We start from the raw sequence: 15,272 nt of genomic DNA on the forward strand, positions 1-15,272 counted from the left end.
AAACATCTGCAGGTTTAGGAGCCACCAAACGTGACCAAAAGATCCTTCGAACTGTGGTCGCCAGAGTTGGTCTCTATCTAAAATTGAAAGTTTCCCACATCTGCCCTGTTTGTTTTGTGGAGAAAGAAATACAAAGTGCTAGAGGAGCTCAGCGAGTCGGGCAGCTTCCGTGGAGGGAAGAGACAGATGACGTTTTGGGTTGCAACACTTTTACAGACATTGTAGATCGGGGAGAAAGCTGGAGACAGTACAAGTGATAGGTGGATACACGTGAGGGGCTGGGGTTGATGCTTGGACAATGGCTAGAGATAAAAGGAGTCAAAAAGGTGTTCAGAGCCTGTCCCACTTGGACGGCCTAATCCGCAAGTTCTGGCGAGTTTGCCCACGACTCATACTCGCAGCGTGGTCGACACGAGGACGTAGGAGGACTTCGTAACTCTCCTTCATGCTCGAGAGTGGTCTGCACGTACTCGAGGCCTCAGCTAGGTCCTGCCGTTTTTTTCAATATGTTAAACAATGCCCGAGAGTAATAAATGGTCGCCATGGAAAAAATCTATACTTTTTTACTCGTAGGTTTAGTCATAGTAGGTCGGCATGTTGGTCGTAGGTAATCGAGGGTAGTTGAAGGTAGTCGTAGATAGTCTTCATCATAGTCGAAGGGAGATCGAAGGAGGTCGTCTTCACTCTCCACTATTCATTGTCCAATTTTCCCGAAGTTAGTCGTAGATAGTCCTAGCTAGTCTTCAACATAGTTGAAAGAGGTCGAAGGAGGTCTTCTACATAGTTGAAGGAGGTCTTCTACATAGTTGAAGGAGGTCTTCTACATAATCGAAGTAGATCTTCAACATGTCATTTTCTTAAACTCTTCCATACTCGCTAATTAGGTCGCCCAAGTGGGACAGCCAGTTGAGGATTAACTCAGTCTCTCTCCACAGATGCTGCCTGACCTGCTGATTTTCTATCTTTGGTTCAGATTTCTAGCATCCAGTTTTGTTAATTTTCATTCAGTGTTGAACTCATTGCCACTTGTCTTCCAGTGGTATCCAACCAAGAGGTTCTCAGCTTTCCAGCAGCTTTTATACCTGTGCCTTCTGCCTTGTTTCCCCTTGGTGGTTTTTCTTTCCCCGCTAACATTCAACAATGGTCCTTGTCCCTGAACTTGAAACATTCGCTCCCCACACATTCAGCTTGACCTACTCGTTTCCAGAACTTCCTGGGATTCAGATCAACGTGGTCGAAATCCGGAAGTGGCGGCGCTGGTGAACGGCTGCGGCTCGCCTGCAGTCCGTTTGTTTTTACTTTTTTGTGTTGTTTGTTTTTTTCGTTTGTCTAGCTAAGTTTTTGTTTTTTTAGGTTGTGTTTATGTGGGGGGGGGGGGGGGGGGGGGTTGAAACAGGGCTTGCTGTCTCTCCCTCCGGGGGAATGCGACTTTTTTGTCGTATCCCCCTTCTCTGCCTCCGTCTGCGCTGAGGCCTAATGGCAGAGCTGGTGACCTCGAGGCTCCGGAGGCAGCCTGTCAGGACTCGCCCTGGGCTCGCTCCCGTGAGGGGCTGAGACGCTCCCGTGTGGGCGGCCCAGCTCGAGGGAAACGGCGCTCCCGTGAGGGCGGCCCAGCCCGAGGGAAACGGCGCTCCCGTCGGGGCGGCCCAGCCCGAGGGAAACGGCGCTCCCGTGAGGGTGACCCGGCTCGGGGCTGGAACGGTGCTCCGGTGGCTGAGACGGCGTTCTGGCGGCGGCGGCCTGAGTCCGGGGTTCGGCTGCGGGCCAGTGGACGACGTCGTCAACAGCTGCGTCCGCTGGACTGGAGGGCGGCAGCTTCGACCACCCCGGGCCTCGGAGTTTGAACCGGCCCGTTCGCGGAGCTCGGTGAGCCGCGGGACTGATTTACCATCGCCCGGTGGGGTATCGCCTCAGCGCAGAGGGGGAAGAGGAGGGAAGAGACTGCAGCCCTAAGATTTTTGCCTCCACCACAGTGAGGAGGTGCTTGGTGGACTCACTGTGGTGGATGTTAATTTGTGTTTACTGCCTGTTCTGTTGTCTATTATTGTATTATTGTATGTATGACTGCAGGCACGAAATTTCGTTCAGACTGAAAGGTCTGAATGACAATAAAGGAAAATCAATTCAATTCAATTCAATTCAATCATCAGAAACGAATGCTCAACATCTTACTTTTTTTTTCCAGGTGCGGCAGAGGTTCACCTGAACCTCCTCCAACCTCATCTATTGCATCCGCTGCTCTAGATGTCAGCTGCTCTACATCGGTGAGACCAAGCGTAGGCTTGGTGATCGCTTCGCCCAACACCTCCGCTCAGTTCACAATAAACAAACTGATCTCCCGGTGGCCCAGCACTTCAACTCCCCCTCCCATTCCGAATCCGACCTTTCTATCCTGGGCCTCTTCCATGGCCAGAGTGAGTCCCACCGTAAATAGGAGAAGTACCTCATATTTCGCTTAGGTAGTTTACACCCCAGCAGTATGAACATTGATTTCTCCAGTTTCAGGTAGTTCCTGCTTCCTTCTTCTTTCCCCTCCCCTTCCCAGCTCTCCCACAGCCCACTGTCTCCGCCTCTTCCTTTCTTCTTCCCGCCCCCCCCGCCCCCCCACATCAGTCTGAAGAAGGGTCTCGACCCGAAATGTTACCTATTTCCTTCGCTCCATAGATGCTGCCTCACCCGCTGCCTCTACCTTCGATTTTTCCAGCATCTGCAGTTCCTTCTTAAACATTTTGTCTACCTTACACCATTTAAGCAAGCTCGATGCCCAGAACACCATCACTAAAGTACACGTCTCTCTTTCCAAAACTTCCAAACCACAATAAGCACTGGGGTGAACTCAAGAGTCAAGAGTGTTTAATTGTCGCATGTACTGAAGATGGATCATTGTTACTTGGTGCAGCGCTACAGGGCCCATTGTCACAAAAGCACAAGAAATAAATATACAATAATAAATAGAAAATAAATTAATAATCAGTAATCCTAGATAATCAGATCATAATAGTGCAAAAGTGAAGTAATTAGTGCAACCAAACACAAAGTGCATCGTAGATTGATGCACAGGCATCATCTCTGGAGAACATGAATAGGTGACATTTCGGGTCAAGACGCTTCTTCAGACCCTTCTTCAGTCTTGACCCGAAACGTCCCTATCCATGTTCTCACGGGACGCTGCCTGGCCCGCTGAGTTACTCCGGTACTTTGTGTTTTTCCACCAGGTCGGTGTCAGGAATGTCGGGTGTGTTGCACGGAAGGAATTGGACAGGCTGGGCCAGCACGATCTTGAGTGTGGAGAGGATCGAGGGGTGGTCTCCTGAAAACACGCATAAGGTTCAGGAATGAGAATACTGGCTGAGGTATTTAAACCAAAGATTGAAGTCTCATAATAGGAGGCGACTCATTCAGAACTGAGATGAGAAGGACCATGGAAACACACAAGACTGCAGACTCTGGAATCCTGAGCAAATGACATCAAAACATAGAAAATAGGTGCAGGAGGAGGTCATTCGGCCTTTCGAGCCATTCAATAAGATCATGGCTGATCATCCAAAATCAATACCCCGTTCCTGTTTTCTCCCCATATCCCTTGATTCCATTAACCCCAAGAGCTGTATCTAACTCTATGAGCAGGTCAGGCAGCATCTGTGGAGGGAATGGACAGAATACAATTCTTCTCCTTGAAATGAGATCCACAGGTTAAATATCCTGGTGAAGATTGAGTTAGAATTCCCAATAGGGGATCTTTGGAATACTACACCCACAGCTCGGTTACTGAGTATATACAAGACGGAGATCCGTAGATTTCTTTAGATTTTCCAGGAATAGATATTCAAGAATGGAGAGGTGGGGTCAGGGCAGAAACACGGCATGATGTCACCGAATAGTTGAGCAGGAAAGAGGGGATACTGTGTAGGAAGGAACTGCAGATGCTGGTTTAAACCAAAGATGGACTCAAAAAACTGGAGTAACTCAGCGGGACAGGAAACGTCTCTGGAGAGAAGGAATGGGTGACGTCACCCAAACCTTTGCTCCAGAGATGCTGCCTGTCCCGCTGAGTTACTCCAGGTTTTTGTGTCTAAAGAGGGGATACCTCTGCTTGCAGTGATTAGGCCCCTATCTGATCACAAGCCTCATTAGGTTATAGAAACATAGACATAGAAACATAGAAATTAGGTGCAGGAGTAGGCCATTCGGCCCTTCGAGCCTGCACCGCCATTCAATATGATCATGGCTGATCATCCAACTCAGTATCCCGTACCTGCCTTCTCTCCATACCCTCTGATCCCCTTAGCCACAAGGGCCACATCTAACTCCCTCTTAAATATAGCCAATGAACTGGCCTCGACTACCCTCTGTGGCAGGGAGTTCCAGAGATTCACCACTCTCTGTGTGAAAAAAGTTCTTCTCATCTCGGTTTTAAAGGATTTCCCCCTTATCCTTAAGCTGTGACCCCTTGTCCTGGACTTCCCCAACATCGGGAGAAATCTTCCTGCATCTAGCCTGTCCAACCCCTTAAGAATTTTATAAGTTTCTATAAGATCCCCTCTCAATCTCCTAAATTCTAGAGAGTATAAACCAAGTCTATCCAGTCTTTCTTCATAAGACAGTCCTGACATCCCAGGAATCAGTCTGGTGAACCTTCTCTGCACTCCCTCTATGGCAATAATGTCCTTCCTCAGATTTGGAGACCAAAACTGTACGCAATACTCCAGGTTATCTGCTCATTGGTCTCATTGTTCTTTGTGAAAACCCTAGCCATTTGTGAAATGCTACATCCTACAAAACCTGATCCAGATACGAACAAGATCAGTCTTCGTAGCTCCTCTAGGGGTGGGAGATTGCAACCTTCAACGAATGCAATCAACCCGGTGTGCATAATCAAATAAGATTAAATGGAACAAGTTGTCCTACAACTTTAAGCTGTGCACACCATATGCAAGAAGAAGAGGTAGCTCCTCGTTGAGCAACAGATTTTCTACTCCAGAGAAGTACCTAATGATAATTGCCTCACTTAAACTGTTCATGAGTATAGCTTCTATTTTAAGGACATGAAAGTCTACTGTTGTAACTAATAATGGAAACATGATAATAACGACAACGTATTGTTTAAAGGAACATACCTTCCATACAGTTTACTATGTACATACCAATGAATTGTTCATGTCCTTTTTGAGTTTCATATTATTATCTTCTTTCTTTTTTTTGTGGCGAAAGGAAATTCCTGCCTGGAAAATTATACGTGGTGCTGGCCTTTGTCTGAGACTGCTCTCCCAACCTGATACTCCTCGCCGCTTTGCCTATGGGCAACACACAACTATTAAAACAGATTTCACGTTGACCTCTGGCTTGTTTTTTTGCTATGTGCTACACAAGGAAACTATGTACTTCAGAGCTCCAAGCGGCAAACACAAACAAGACACAACGGCGGGAATCGAATAGATGTTCATGTTTAATGATGACCACGATGCAGAGCCGAGGTGCTCCATCACGTGGCAGAAAATCACTGAGGTTCATCAGAGAAGTTTGAAGAGCAAGCTGAAGCCAATGACTTTTGCTTCAATAGCTTAAAATAGCAGAAAGAAGAGAAGACCCAAGAAAGAAACAAGATCCAAAGGATAGAGATCCTGGAATTCCCAAATGAGTCATGACTTCACTTAGAAAGGTGAAGGAAATAAGACAGATTTGTAAGTTGGCACTTTTTTGTTGAAGAAAAGGAAATTCAGGAGACCAGTGTGTAGGAAAGAACTAAATCGAAGGCAGACACAAAATGCTGGAGTAAAAGTACCAGGTCATCGGAGATGTCCTCATTCTTTAGGAAACGGGGATTCCCCATTTCCATTATAGATGAGGCTCTCACTAGGGTCTCCTCGATATCCTGCAGCTCTGCTCTAGATCCCCCATTTGTAACAAGGACAGAGTCCCCCTTGTCCTTACCTTCCACCCCATCAGACGTTGCATATAGCATAGCATTTTCGCCACCTCCAACGGGATCTCACTACTGGCCACATCTTCCCATCTCCACCGCTTTCTGCTTTCCGCAGAAGATCGTTCCCTCCGCAACTCCCTGGTCAACTCGTCCCTTCCCACCCAAACCACCCCCTCCCAGGTACTTTCCCCTGCAACCGCAGGAGATGCAACACCTGTCCCTTTACCTCCCCCCTCGACTCCATCCAAGGACCCCGACAGTCTTTCCAGGTGATGCAGAGGTTCACTTGCACCTCCTCCAACCTCATCTACTGTATCCGCTGTTCCAGGTGTCAACTTCTCTACATCGGCGAGACCAAGCATAGGCTCGGCGATCGTTTCGCTGAACAGCTCCGCTCAGTCCGCCTTAACCTACCTGATCTCCCGGTTGCTCAGCACTTTAAATCCCCCTCCCATTCCCAATCTGGCCTTTCTGTCCTGGGCCTCCTCCATTGTCAGAGTGAGGCCCAGCGCAAATTGGAGGAACAGCACCTCATATTTCGCTTGGGCAGTTTATACCCCAGTGGTATGAACATTGACTTCTCTAACTTCAGATAGCCCTTGCTTTCCCTCTCTCTCCACCCCCTCCCCCTTCCCAGTTCTCCGACTACATTCTATCTCTGTCCCGCCCACTCCCCCGACATCAGTCTGAAGAAGGGTCTCAACCCGAAATGTCACCCATTCCTTCTCTCCAGAGATACTGCCTGTCCCGCTGAGTTACTTCAGCATTTTGTGTCAATCTTCAGGAAACCAATAGCTGGGGGATATCAATAATTCTCTGCCACAGAAGGCAGTGGAGGCGAATTCACTGAATGCATTCAAGAGCGAGTTAGAGGTGGCTCTTCGGGCTGGCGGAATGAAGGGATATGGGGAGAAAGCAGGAACTGGTTTTGGATGATCAGCCATGATCATATTGAATGGCAGTGCAGGCTCGAAGGGCCGAATGGCCTACTCCTGCACCTATTTTCTTTGTTTCTAAGAAAGTAAAGGCAAGAGAGTTTGCAGTCAGTAGCAGGCCCGACCAAGTTGAAAGAAAGGTCACCTATAAAACATCCACATCAAGCATGTGTAAAATGTCTCTGATATTTTGAGAGAACTCTTCATTTCCTGAATGGACTTGTGCGTGCGAGATAGAAAGATTGAGAGGAAATTTTTTTATGGGTTGAAAGGAAACCAAGTTTCTGATGAAGAATTGTAGCAACGAAAAGGTTACGAGGTCAAAGGGGATAGTAAGGACAAAGATGGCCAGGGCCAGGAAGAACGAGAATGAACCAATCAACAGCGAGAGGCAGTAACTTGGTCAAATCTACAAAGTATTAGTGTGTTTGGTTTGCTATAATAGTCATTAAAGCAGTATTTTATCAAAACCAGTATTTATTCTAATACAATATTATGCCTTGAGATAACATTAGTCATCTGAAAAAAATATTTGCACTATTCACTAAATATCTATTTACTCAATATAAGGGTCTTTTATATATAATACATCTCTGTAATAAAGACCTCCGACTTTCACGACCCATTTCCGATCATGTCCTGTATCAAATGTCGTCTAAATTCTCATTTGTACCTTTGTCCTCAGACTCTCCTCATCAAATGCTCATCTATTCTACACCATTTAACATAACGCGCGGGGTGACGCCTGTATGGGCGTGAGTAGTCGCCCAAAGAGTCGTACCTTTTTCTGGTCGCCGCTGGATTTTCAACGTGTTGAAAATTTTCGGCCACCTGCTGTGAATGTGACGGGTGCCGGCAAGTCGCCGAAAAAAATCGTGTAAGTGGGACAGGCCCTTCAGTCTGCTAACACATCAAATTTAAAATTCTGTTCCTGCTGTTTAAATTCTTCATGACCTCTTTCCTAATCTCCTCGAACTCCCCAACTTCACTCTCCTCTGTCCTCTGTCGTCACGTGACATCTATAAAGTTCAGACACATGCTGGCAGCAGAGAAGCCTTTCACCCTATGCTGCTGAATGGTAATGTCCAGGGAAAATGTAACCAAACAGTGGCCCTGCTGAAGAGTGGACTGGTGACTTACATTGCTTGTTTATGGGATGTAAGCTGACCATTGGTACCTGGAAGGAACCCAAGGCCGATGATAATGTGGGGGCAGCAGGCTTTTCTTTGTAAGAGCGCAGAACTTGAACTGAAGAAACACAACATTTTGATACCTGCTCCTCAAGACACTGGGTATGATTGACTGGATGTATAGATGTCCTGGTCAAGATAGGAACGGCAGGAAGCAATCTCTTCAAGGCAACACCTGGAGGTCGCTTGACCCACTACTGCTCCAGGGACTCCTCTTCCTCCATTCAGTAGGAACGGCTCTCCCACCGCTCATGTTGAATAAAGGCTGTCGCCCGTACTTCAGCGCAGAGAAAAATTCCGTGAATGAGCTCCAATGAATGAACTTCCAACTGAGGGAATTGCAAATTAATTCTCACGCTTGGATGTGAGTGGCCATTTGGAAATGCTTGTCTTCATGATTGTTGGGTGGCCAGCAATATCTGTGGCCCAGAGAAATGAAACTGAGTCACAACAGCCCACAGATGAGCTCTGCTCGATGAACATCCAGTCTGAAGAAGGGTCTCGACCCGAAACGTCACCTATTCCTTCGCTCCATAGATGCTGCCTCACCCGCTGAGTTTCTCCAGCATTTTTATCTACCTTCGATCTTTCCAGCATCTGCAGTTCCTCCTTAAACATCCAGATATTACTGGGTACAAGTGGCTGAATGTCCCCATACTGATGGGACAGCAGGCCAGCCAGCAGTTAGTTCAGCAGCATCTCACGGAAATAACTGCAATGTTTAGTTAAATTATAAAGTCTTCTTTAAAGCGGACCAGTGTAGGTTGAGAACTTAAGAGAGAAACAGAAGGTATGTTATCATTTTTAGTTTCAAATTAATTACATGTTTCTCTTTGGTCTACACAGCACCTTCTGAATGGGAGAATATCGATGAGTTGCCATCATCTGTTGCGACAAGTGATGGCTTCCACTGATTGTCGCCGGGAGCTCGCGTCCTTTTCAGGGCGGACGACGACAGCGATGTCAACATTTGAAACGTGGAAGATGGACACGAAAGATGAAGAAGAGGTTCTCCAAAAAGTATTAATGTTCTTGATTGAAAAATAAAGTCCATGAACAGAATGTAGAAGGATTGTTATACAGAGGTTTCATCTAAGTTATTAAGACATGGCTGGGGGGAGATTCTGTTTGTCCTGCATAGAAGATAGTAGAGCTGCTGCCTCATGGCGCCAGAGACCCAGGTTCGGATGCTGTCTGTGTGGAGTTTGCATGTTCTCCCCGTGGCCATGTGGGTTTCTTCCGGGTGCTCCCGTTTTCTCCCACATCCCAAAGACGTGCAGGTTTGTTTGTTAATTGGCTGCTGTAAATTGTCCCCTAGTGTGTGGATGAGAAAGTGGGATAACATAGAACTAGTGTGAACGGGTGATCGATGTCTGGTGTGGACTCGGTGGGCCACAGGCCCTGTTTCCATGCTGTTATCATTAAACTAAATTAATAATAATTTCTGTATCTGACACTAGGCTCACGTGATGCAGATGTGACTCTCTCTCTCCTCACCTTCCTCCAGTATATCCTTGTGGATGACGATTGATGTCACTGGGGTCCTCTGCTCAGTTCGCAATAACCAACCTGATCTCCCGGTGGTCCAGCACATCAACTCCCCCTCCCATTCCCAATCCGACCTTTCTGTCCTGGGCCTCCTCCATGGCCAGAGTGAGTCCCACCGCAAATTGGAGGAGCAGCACCTCATATTTCACTTGGGTAGTCTACACCCCAGCGGAATGAATATTGACTTCTCCAATTTCAGGTAGTCCTTGCTTTCTCCCTCCTTCCCCTCCCCCTCCCAGCTCTCCCATAGCCTCCGCCTCTTCCTTTCTTCTTCCCGCCCCCCCCCCCCCCACCTCCACATCAGTATGAAGAAGTGTCTCGACCCGAAAAACATCACCTTTTCCTTTGCTCCATAGATGCTGCCTCACCCGCTGAGTTTCTCCTGCACTTTTTGTCTACCTTCGATTTTTCCAGCATCTGCAGTTCCTTCTTAAACAGATGTCATTGGAGAACTGCTTCACTTAATGCTGATGATTCCGAGCTGCAACATGTGTTAACGGGGCTCCTGATTGAATCAGATGGTTAGATCTCTGCTTGAGTTTACCAATTGTTTGGTTTGTTAAGATTCCGATTGTAGTCTTGATCAGCATGTACATTCTGAAGGTGATGAGACATCAAGAGTCAAGAGAGTTTTATTGTCATGTGTCCCAGATAGGACAATGAAATTCTTGCTTGCTGCTGCACAACAGAATATGTAAACATAATACAGAACAGGAGATATAAGTTCAGTGGGTCTATATACCATAGACCATATATACACAATAAATAAACAGATAAAGTGCAATAGTAATCATAGGTTGTTAATAGTTTAGAGTTTGTTTGATGTCGTGTTTAATAGCCTGATGGCTGTGGAGAAGAAGCTATTCCTGAACCTAGATGTTCCAGATTTCAAGCTCCTGTACCTTCTACCCGATGGCAACGGAGAGATGAGTGTGTTATTTTCCTGGTCACAGAAGACTTCCCTTACCTTCAAGAAATTATCCTGTCAGATTGTCCATGGAGATAAATAACGGTGAATTTTGGTGCCTTTGAATGTAGAAGATTCCGTTGCACAAATTTACACAATAACTCACTTATAATCAGCTGTTGGTGATCATTGAAAGAACAGTATGTGTTTCTACAGTTAAATGCTGCTGGCCTAGTGTGTGTAGAGTCAACGTTACTCTGGGCACAAGGAAAGTCTCAAAGTCACAAGCTCTCGCATGTCGCCTCCTTGGGTGAATGTACCGGGATATACACCGCTCCACAATCCACCAGAGGACATAGGTTTAAGGTGAAGGGGAAAAGATTTAATAGGAATCTGAGGGTAACTTTTTCACACAAAGGGTGGTGGGTGTATGGAACAAGCTGCCAGAGGAGGTAGTTGAGGCCGGGACTATCCCAACGTTTAAGAAACAATTGGACAGGTACATGGATAGGACAGGTTTGGAGGGATATGGACCAATTGCAGGCAGGTGGGACTAGTGTAGCTGGGATACGTTGGCTGGTGTGGGCAAGTTGGGCCGAAGGGCCTGTTTCCACACTGCATCACTCCATGACTCTAAGAAAGATCCTGATCTGAAATGTCACCAATCCACATTCTCCAGAACCGGCGAGATACTCCAGCACTTTGTGTCTTTTTTTTTTTAATACAGTGGCTCCACCTTGTCAAAGAAAATGTGTGTCACCAGGTTAATCTGGCTGCACCTCGCAAACTGGGACGTGTTGTCGGTGGTTCCCGTAACGGACAGAAATGATTCAGCGCCATTAATATCATCAGGTTGATGATGCCCGAGAGACCCTATGGAATGACTTGGATCCAACATGGAATCTCTTTGCTTCTTTGTGAATGTTCACCTGGGTGGCCAACAATACCCATGGCCCAGGGATATATAAGAGAGCCACAACAGCCCACAGCCAAGCTCTGCCAGATGAGCTCCCAGACATTACTGGCCTGAAGACAGCAGCCCTCCCCCAAAGTGTGGCAAAATGCCCATCCAATTGTAAGAATTAGAAGGATATGACTTCAGAGCACAAGGAAATGATAAGATGCAAAGATGGATCATTTTGGAGAGTTTTTTTTAAAAGTTGAGATGATTATATTGAATTGCTATTGAGGGAGTGCAGCGTAGGTTTACAAGGTTAATTCCCGGGATGGCAGGACTGTCAAATGTTGAGAGAATGGAGCAGCTGGGCTTGTACACTCTGGAGTTTAGAAGGATGAGAGGGTATCTTATTGAAACATATAAGATTATTAAGGGTTTGGATATGCTAGAGGCAGGAAACATGTTCCCGATGTTGGGGGAGTCCAGAACCAGGGGCCACAGTTTAAGAATAAGGGGTAAGCCATTTAGAACGGAGACGAGGAAACACTTTTTCTCAGAGAGTTGTGAGTCTGTGGAATTCTTTGCCTGAGAGGGCGGTGGAGGCCAGTTCTCTGGATACTTTCAAGAGAGAGCTATATAGGGCTCTTAAAGATAGCAGAGTCAGGAGATATGGGGAGAAGGCAGGAACGGGGTATTGATTGGGGATGATCAGCCATGATCACATTGAATGGCGGTGCTGGCTCGAAGGGCCGAATGGCCTACTCCTGCACCTATCGTCCATGGATGGTGGGCATCAAAGCACTGGCATGATTCCCCTCGGCAGCAATGACAGCACGGCATTGATGGCTGCAGGAAGCAAAGCATTGGGAATTGTGCAAATCATGTTTTATGGCACCAAAGTGAAAGCAAAACGGTCAAATGATATCTTTGGGGCAAAAATTCCAACAATTTAGTGATGTATGTGTGGATCCCGTGTTGAGCGTTAACAGCCCGCATTTGGAGTAAGCGGAGTGAGTGTGTATTAATACCATAATTCTCATGTTCCACTGTTCTGTTGCCGATTAATGAAGCGATGAACATGCAAGACTAACAGCCCTTCTTTTATTAAAAGCGGCATTTGTAATGTACAGAGCACAGGTGAAGGCAATGATCTGGTACACCTGTGGCCACTCTTGGAATGAGATCATGTTCTCATGCTTGGGACTAACATCTGCAAACTCTTTGTCAGCATTCACCCCACTACTTGTCCATCATTCGTTCTTTACTGCAGGTCACGTAGCATCTGCATGTCAACAACCCCACCGCTATAGAACCTGCATCACCCTGAGTAGATGTTTAAGAAGGAACTGCAGATGCTGGAAAAATCGAAGGTAGACAAAAATGCTGGAGAAACTCAACTCAGCAGGTGAGGCAGAATCTATGGAGCGATGGAATAGGTGACGTATCGGGTCGAAAAAGGGTCTCGACCCGAAACTACACCTCCATTCCCGGTGAGTTTCTCCAGCATTTTTGTCTACCTTCCAGCATCTGCAGTTCTTTCTTAAACAGAACATCCAACAAAATCTTTCCACCGCTCTTCCGGTTTCCTCCATCCATCTGCCCCTCTCCACTTGTGAGGGACGAGTTGAATGGAGCTGAATACAGAGGTGTAGTCAACGGCTTTGTTGAGTGGTGTGGGCTGAATCACCTGCAGCTCAACACTGACAAGACTATGGAGTTGGTGATAAGACTTCAGGAGGAGAGGAACACCCCTGTCCCGTCTCCATCAGTGGTGTGGATGTGCAGTTTACCAGTGAGTACAAATACCTTGGAGTGTACGTGGACAGTAAACTGGACTGGTCCAGGAACGCTGAGGCCCATGTACAAGAAGGGACAGAGCTGGCTGTACTTTTGGAGAAGATTAAAGATTCAATTTAATTGTCACATGCACCAATTAACAGTGTAGTTTGAGTTACCATACAGACATACTGAGTAAAAAGCAAAAATACACACAGCACATGAAATAAAGTTTAACATAAACATCCACCACAGTGGAATCAACATTCCTCACTGTGATGGAAGGCGATAAAGTTCAGTTATCTTCCTCCTTTGTTCACTCATGGCCAGGGCCGTTGCCGACGGTCCGCTGTTCAAGCCTTCTCGTCGGGATGTTCGAAACTCCAGCTCCATGGAGCTCCCGAGTCAGCCGCTTCTTAGCGGAGACCGTGTGGCTTCACGGCGATAAAGTCCGCAGGCCCCGCGATCGGAGCTCCAACACTGGCGATCCTCGGCAAAAGATCCCAGGCTCTGCGATGGTAAGTCCGCGCCGCAACCCCAGCTTGAAGCTCCGGGCCGGTCAGCTGGGGCAGTAGGGTGAAGGCTGCGGACGACAATAGGTTCAACAGACTCATCAGGAAGGCCGGCTCTGTTGGATTCACTGGAGGTTGGTCTTGGAGGGGAGGATGCTCCTCAAACTGTGGAGCATCCTGGCCAATACAGCTCACCCCCTCCATGACACACTGGTCAACCTGAGGAGCACCTTCAGCAACAGACTGGTTCCACCAAGGTGCAGCACAGAACGCCACAGGAGATCCCTCTTCCCCGTGGTTATCAAACTCTACAACTCCTCCCCCTTCTGATGTGGGGTAGACTGAGACTGACTCCGCTCCAACCACTCCCCCCCCCCTCCCCCCCAATCTTCGCCATTGGTCACTTTACTTTCACGTTTCATGTATTTTGTGTTTTTATTACTGTTGGCAGATCAATTTCTCCCCTGGGATAAATAAAGTTCTATCGTATTGTTAAAGTGCAAGTCCTTTGTGACATTAAAGACAGGTTAGAATGATCAAGGTAGGAACAAAAGAAAGACCAAAAATGTAATCTACCCATTCCCTCCACAGATGTTGCCAGACCAGCTGAGTTCCTCCCACACCTAGTTTTTTGCTCAGGATTCCAGCATCTGCAGTTTCTCGTGTCTTCATAAGTCAAGTCAAGTCAAGAGAGTTTATTGTCATGTGTCCCTGATAGGACAATGACATTCTTGCATTGCTGCAGCACAACAGAATATTGAAGTCATAAATACAGAACAGATCAGTGTGACCATGCACCATAGAATATATACACACACACACATCAGTAAACAGATAAAGTGCAATAGGTTGTTATAGTTCATAGTTTGTTTGAAGTTGTGTTTAATAGCCTGATGGCTGTGGGGAAGTAGCTGTTCCTGAACCTGGATGTTGCAGATTTCAGGCTCCTGTACCTTCTACCTGGAGGCAGCGGAGAGATGAGTGTGTGGCCAGGATGGTGTGGGTCCTTCATGATGCTGGCAGCCTTTTTGAGGCAGCGACTGCGATAGATCCCTTCGATGGTAGGGAGGTCAGAGCCGATGATGGACTGGGCAGTGGTCACGACTTTTTGCAGCCTTTTCTGCTCCTGTGCGTTCAAGTTGCCGGACCAAGCCACGATGCAACCAGTCAGCATGCTCTCTACTGTGCACCTGTAGAAGTTCGAGAGAGTCCTCCTTGACAAACCGACTCTCCGTAATCTTCTCAGGAAGTAGAGGCGCTGATGTGCTTTCTTTATAATTGCATCAGTGTTCTGGGACCAGGAGAGATCTTCGGAAATATGCACGCCCAGGAATTTAAAGTTCTTGACCCTTTCCACCATCGACCCGTTGATATAAACGGGACTGTGGGACCCCCATCCTACCCCTTCCAAAGTCCACAATCAGTTCCTTGGTTTTGCTGGTGTTGAGAGCCAGGTTGTTGTGCTGGCACCATTTGGTCAATCGGTCGATCTCACTTCTATACTCTGACTCGTCACCATCAGTGATACGTTCCACAACAGTGATGTCGTCGGCGAACTTGATGATGGAGTTCGCACTATGTCC

The 15,272-nt window shown here is 47.1% G+C and overlaps 1 protein-coding gene across 3 annotated transcripts in view; it reads right to left on the minus strand.

Moving 5' to 3' along the window:
• The window catches only part of LOC116986138 (DNA (cytosine-5)-methyltransferase 3B-like), a 104,108-nt gene that overhangs the window by 53,046 nt on the left and 35,790 nt on the right, over positions 1-15,272 (minus strand). For 2 of the 3 annotated variants that reach the window (XM_033041317.1, XM_033041314.1), the window contains exon 5: positions 5,145-5,294. The exons of the other annotated variant lie outside the window; for it this stretch is intronic. In XM_033041317.1, the coding sequence (XP_032897208.1) occupies positions 5,145-5,294 (150 nt within the window). The remainder of the gene's footprint in view (positions 1-5,144; positions 5,295-15,272) is intronic. 3 annotated transcript variants of the gene reach the window in all.

Source organism: Amblyraja radiata, chromosome 23 (genome assembly GCF_010909765.2).
Source record: "Amblyraja radiata isolate CabotCenter1 chromosome 23, sAmbRad1.1.pri, whole genome shotgun sequence".
In the NCBI taxonomy this organism is placed as follows: domain Eukaryota; kingdom Metazoa; phylum Chordata; class Chondrichthyes; order Rajiformes; family Rajidae; genus Amblyraja; species Amblyraja radiata.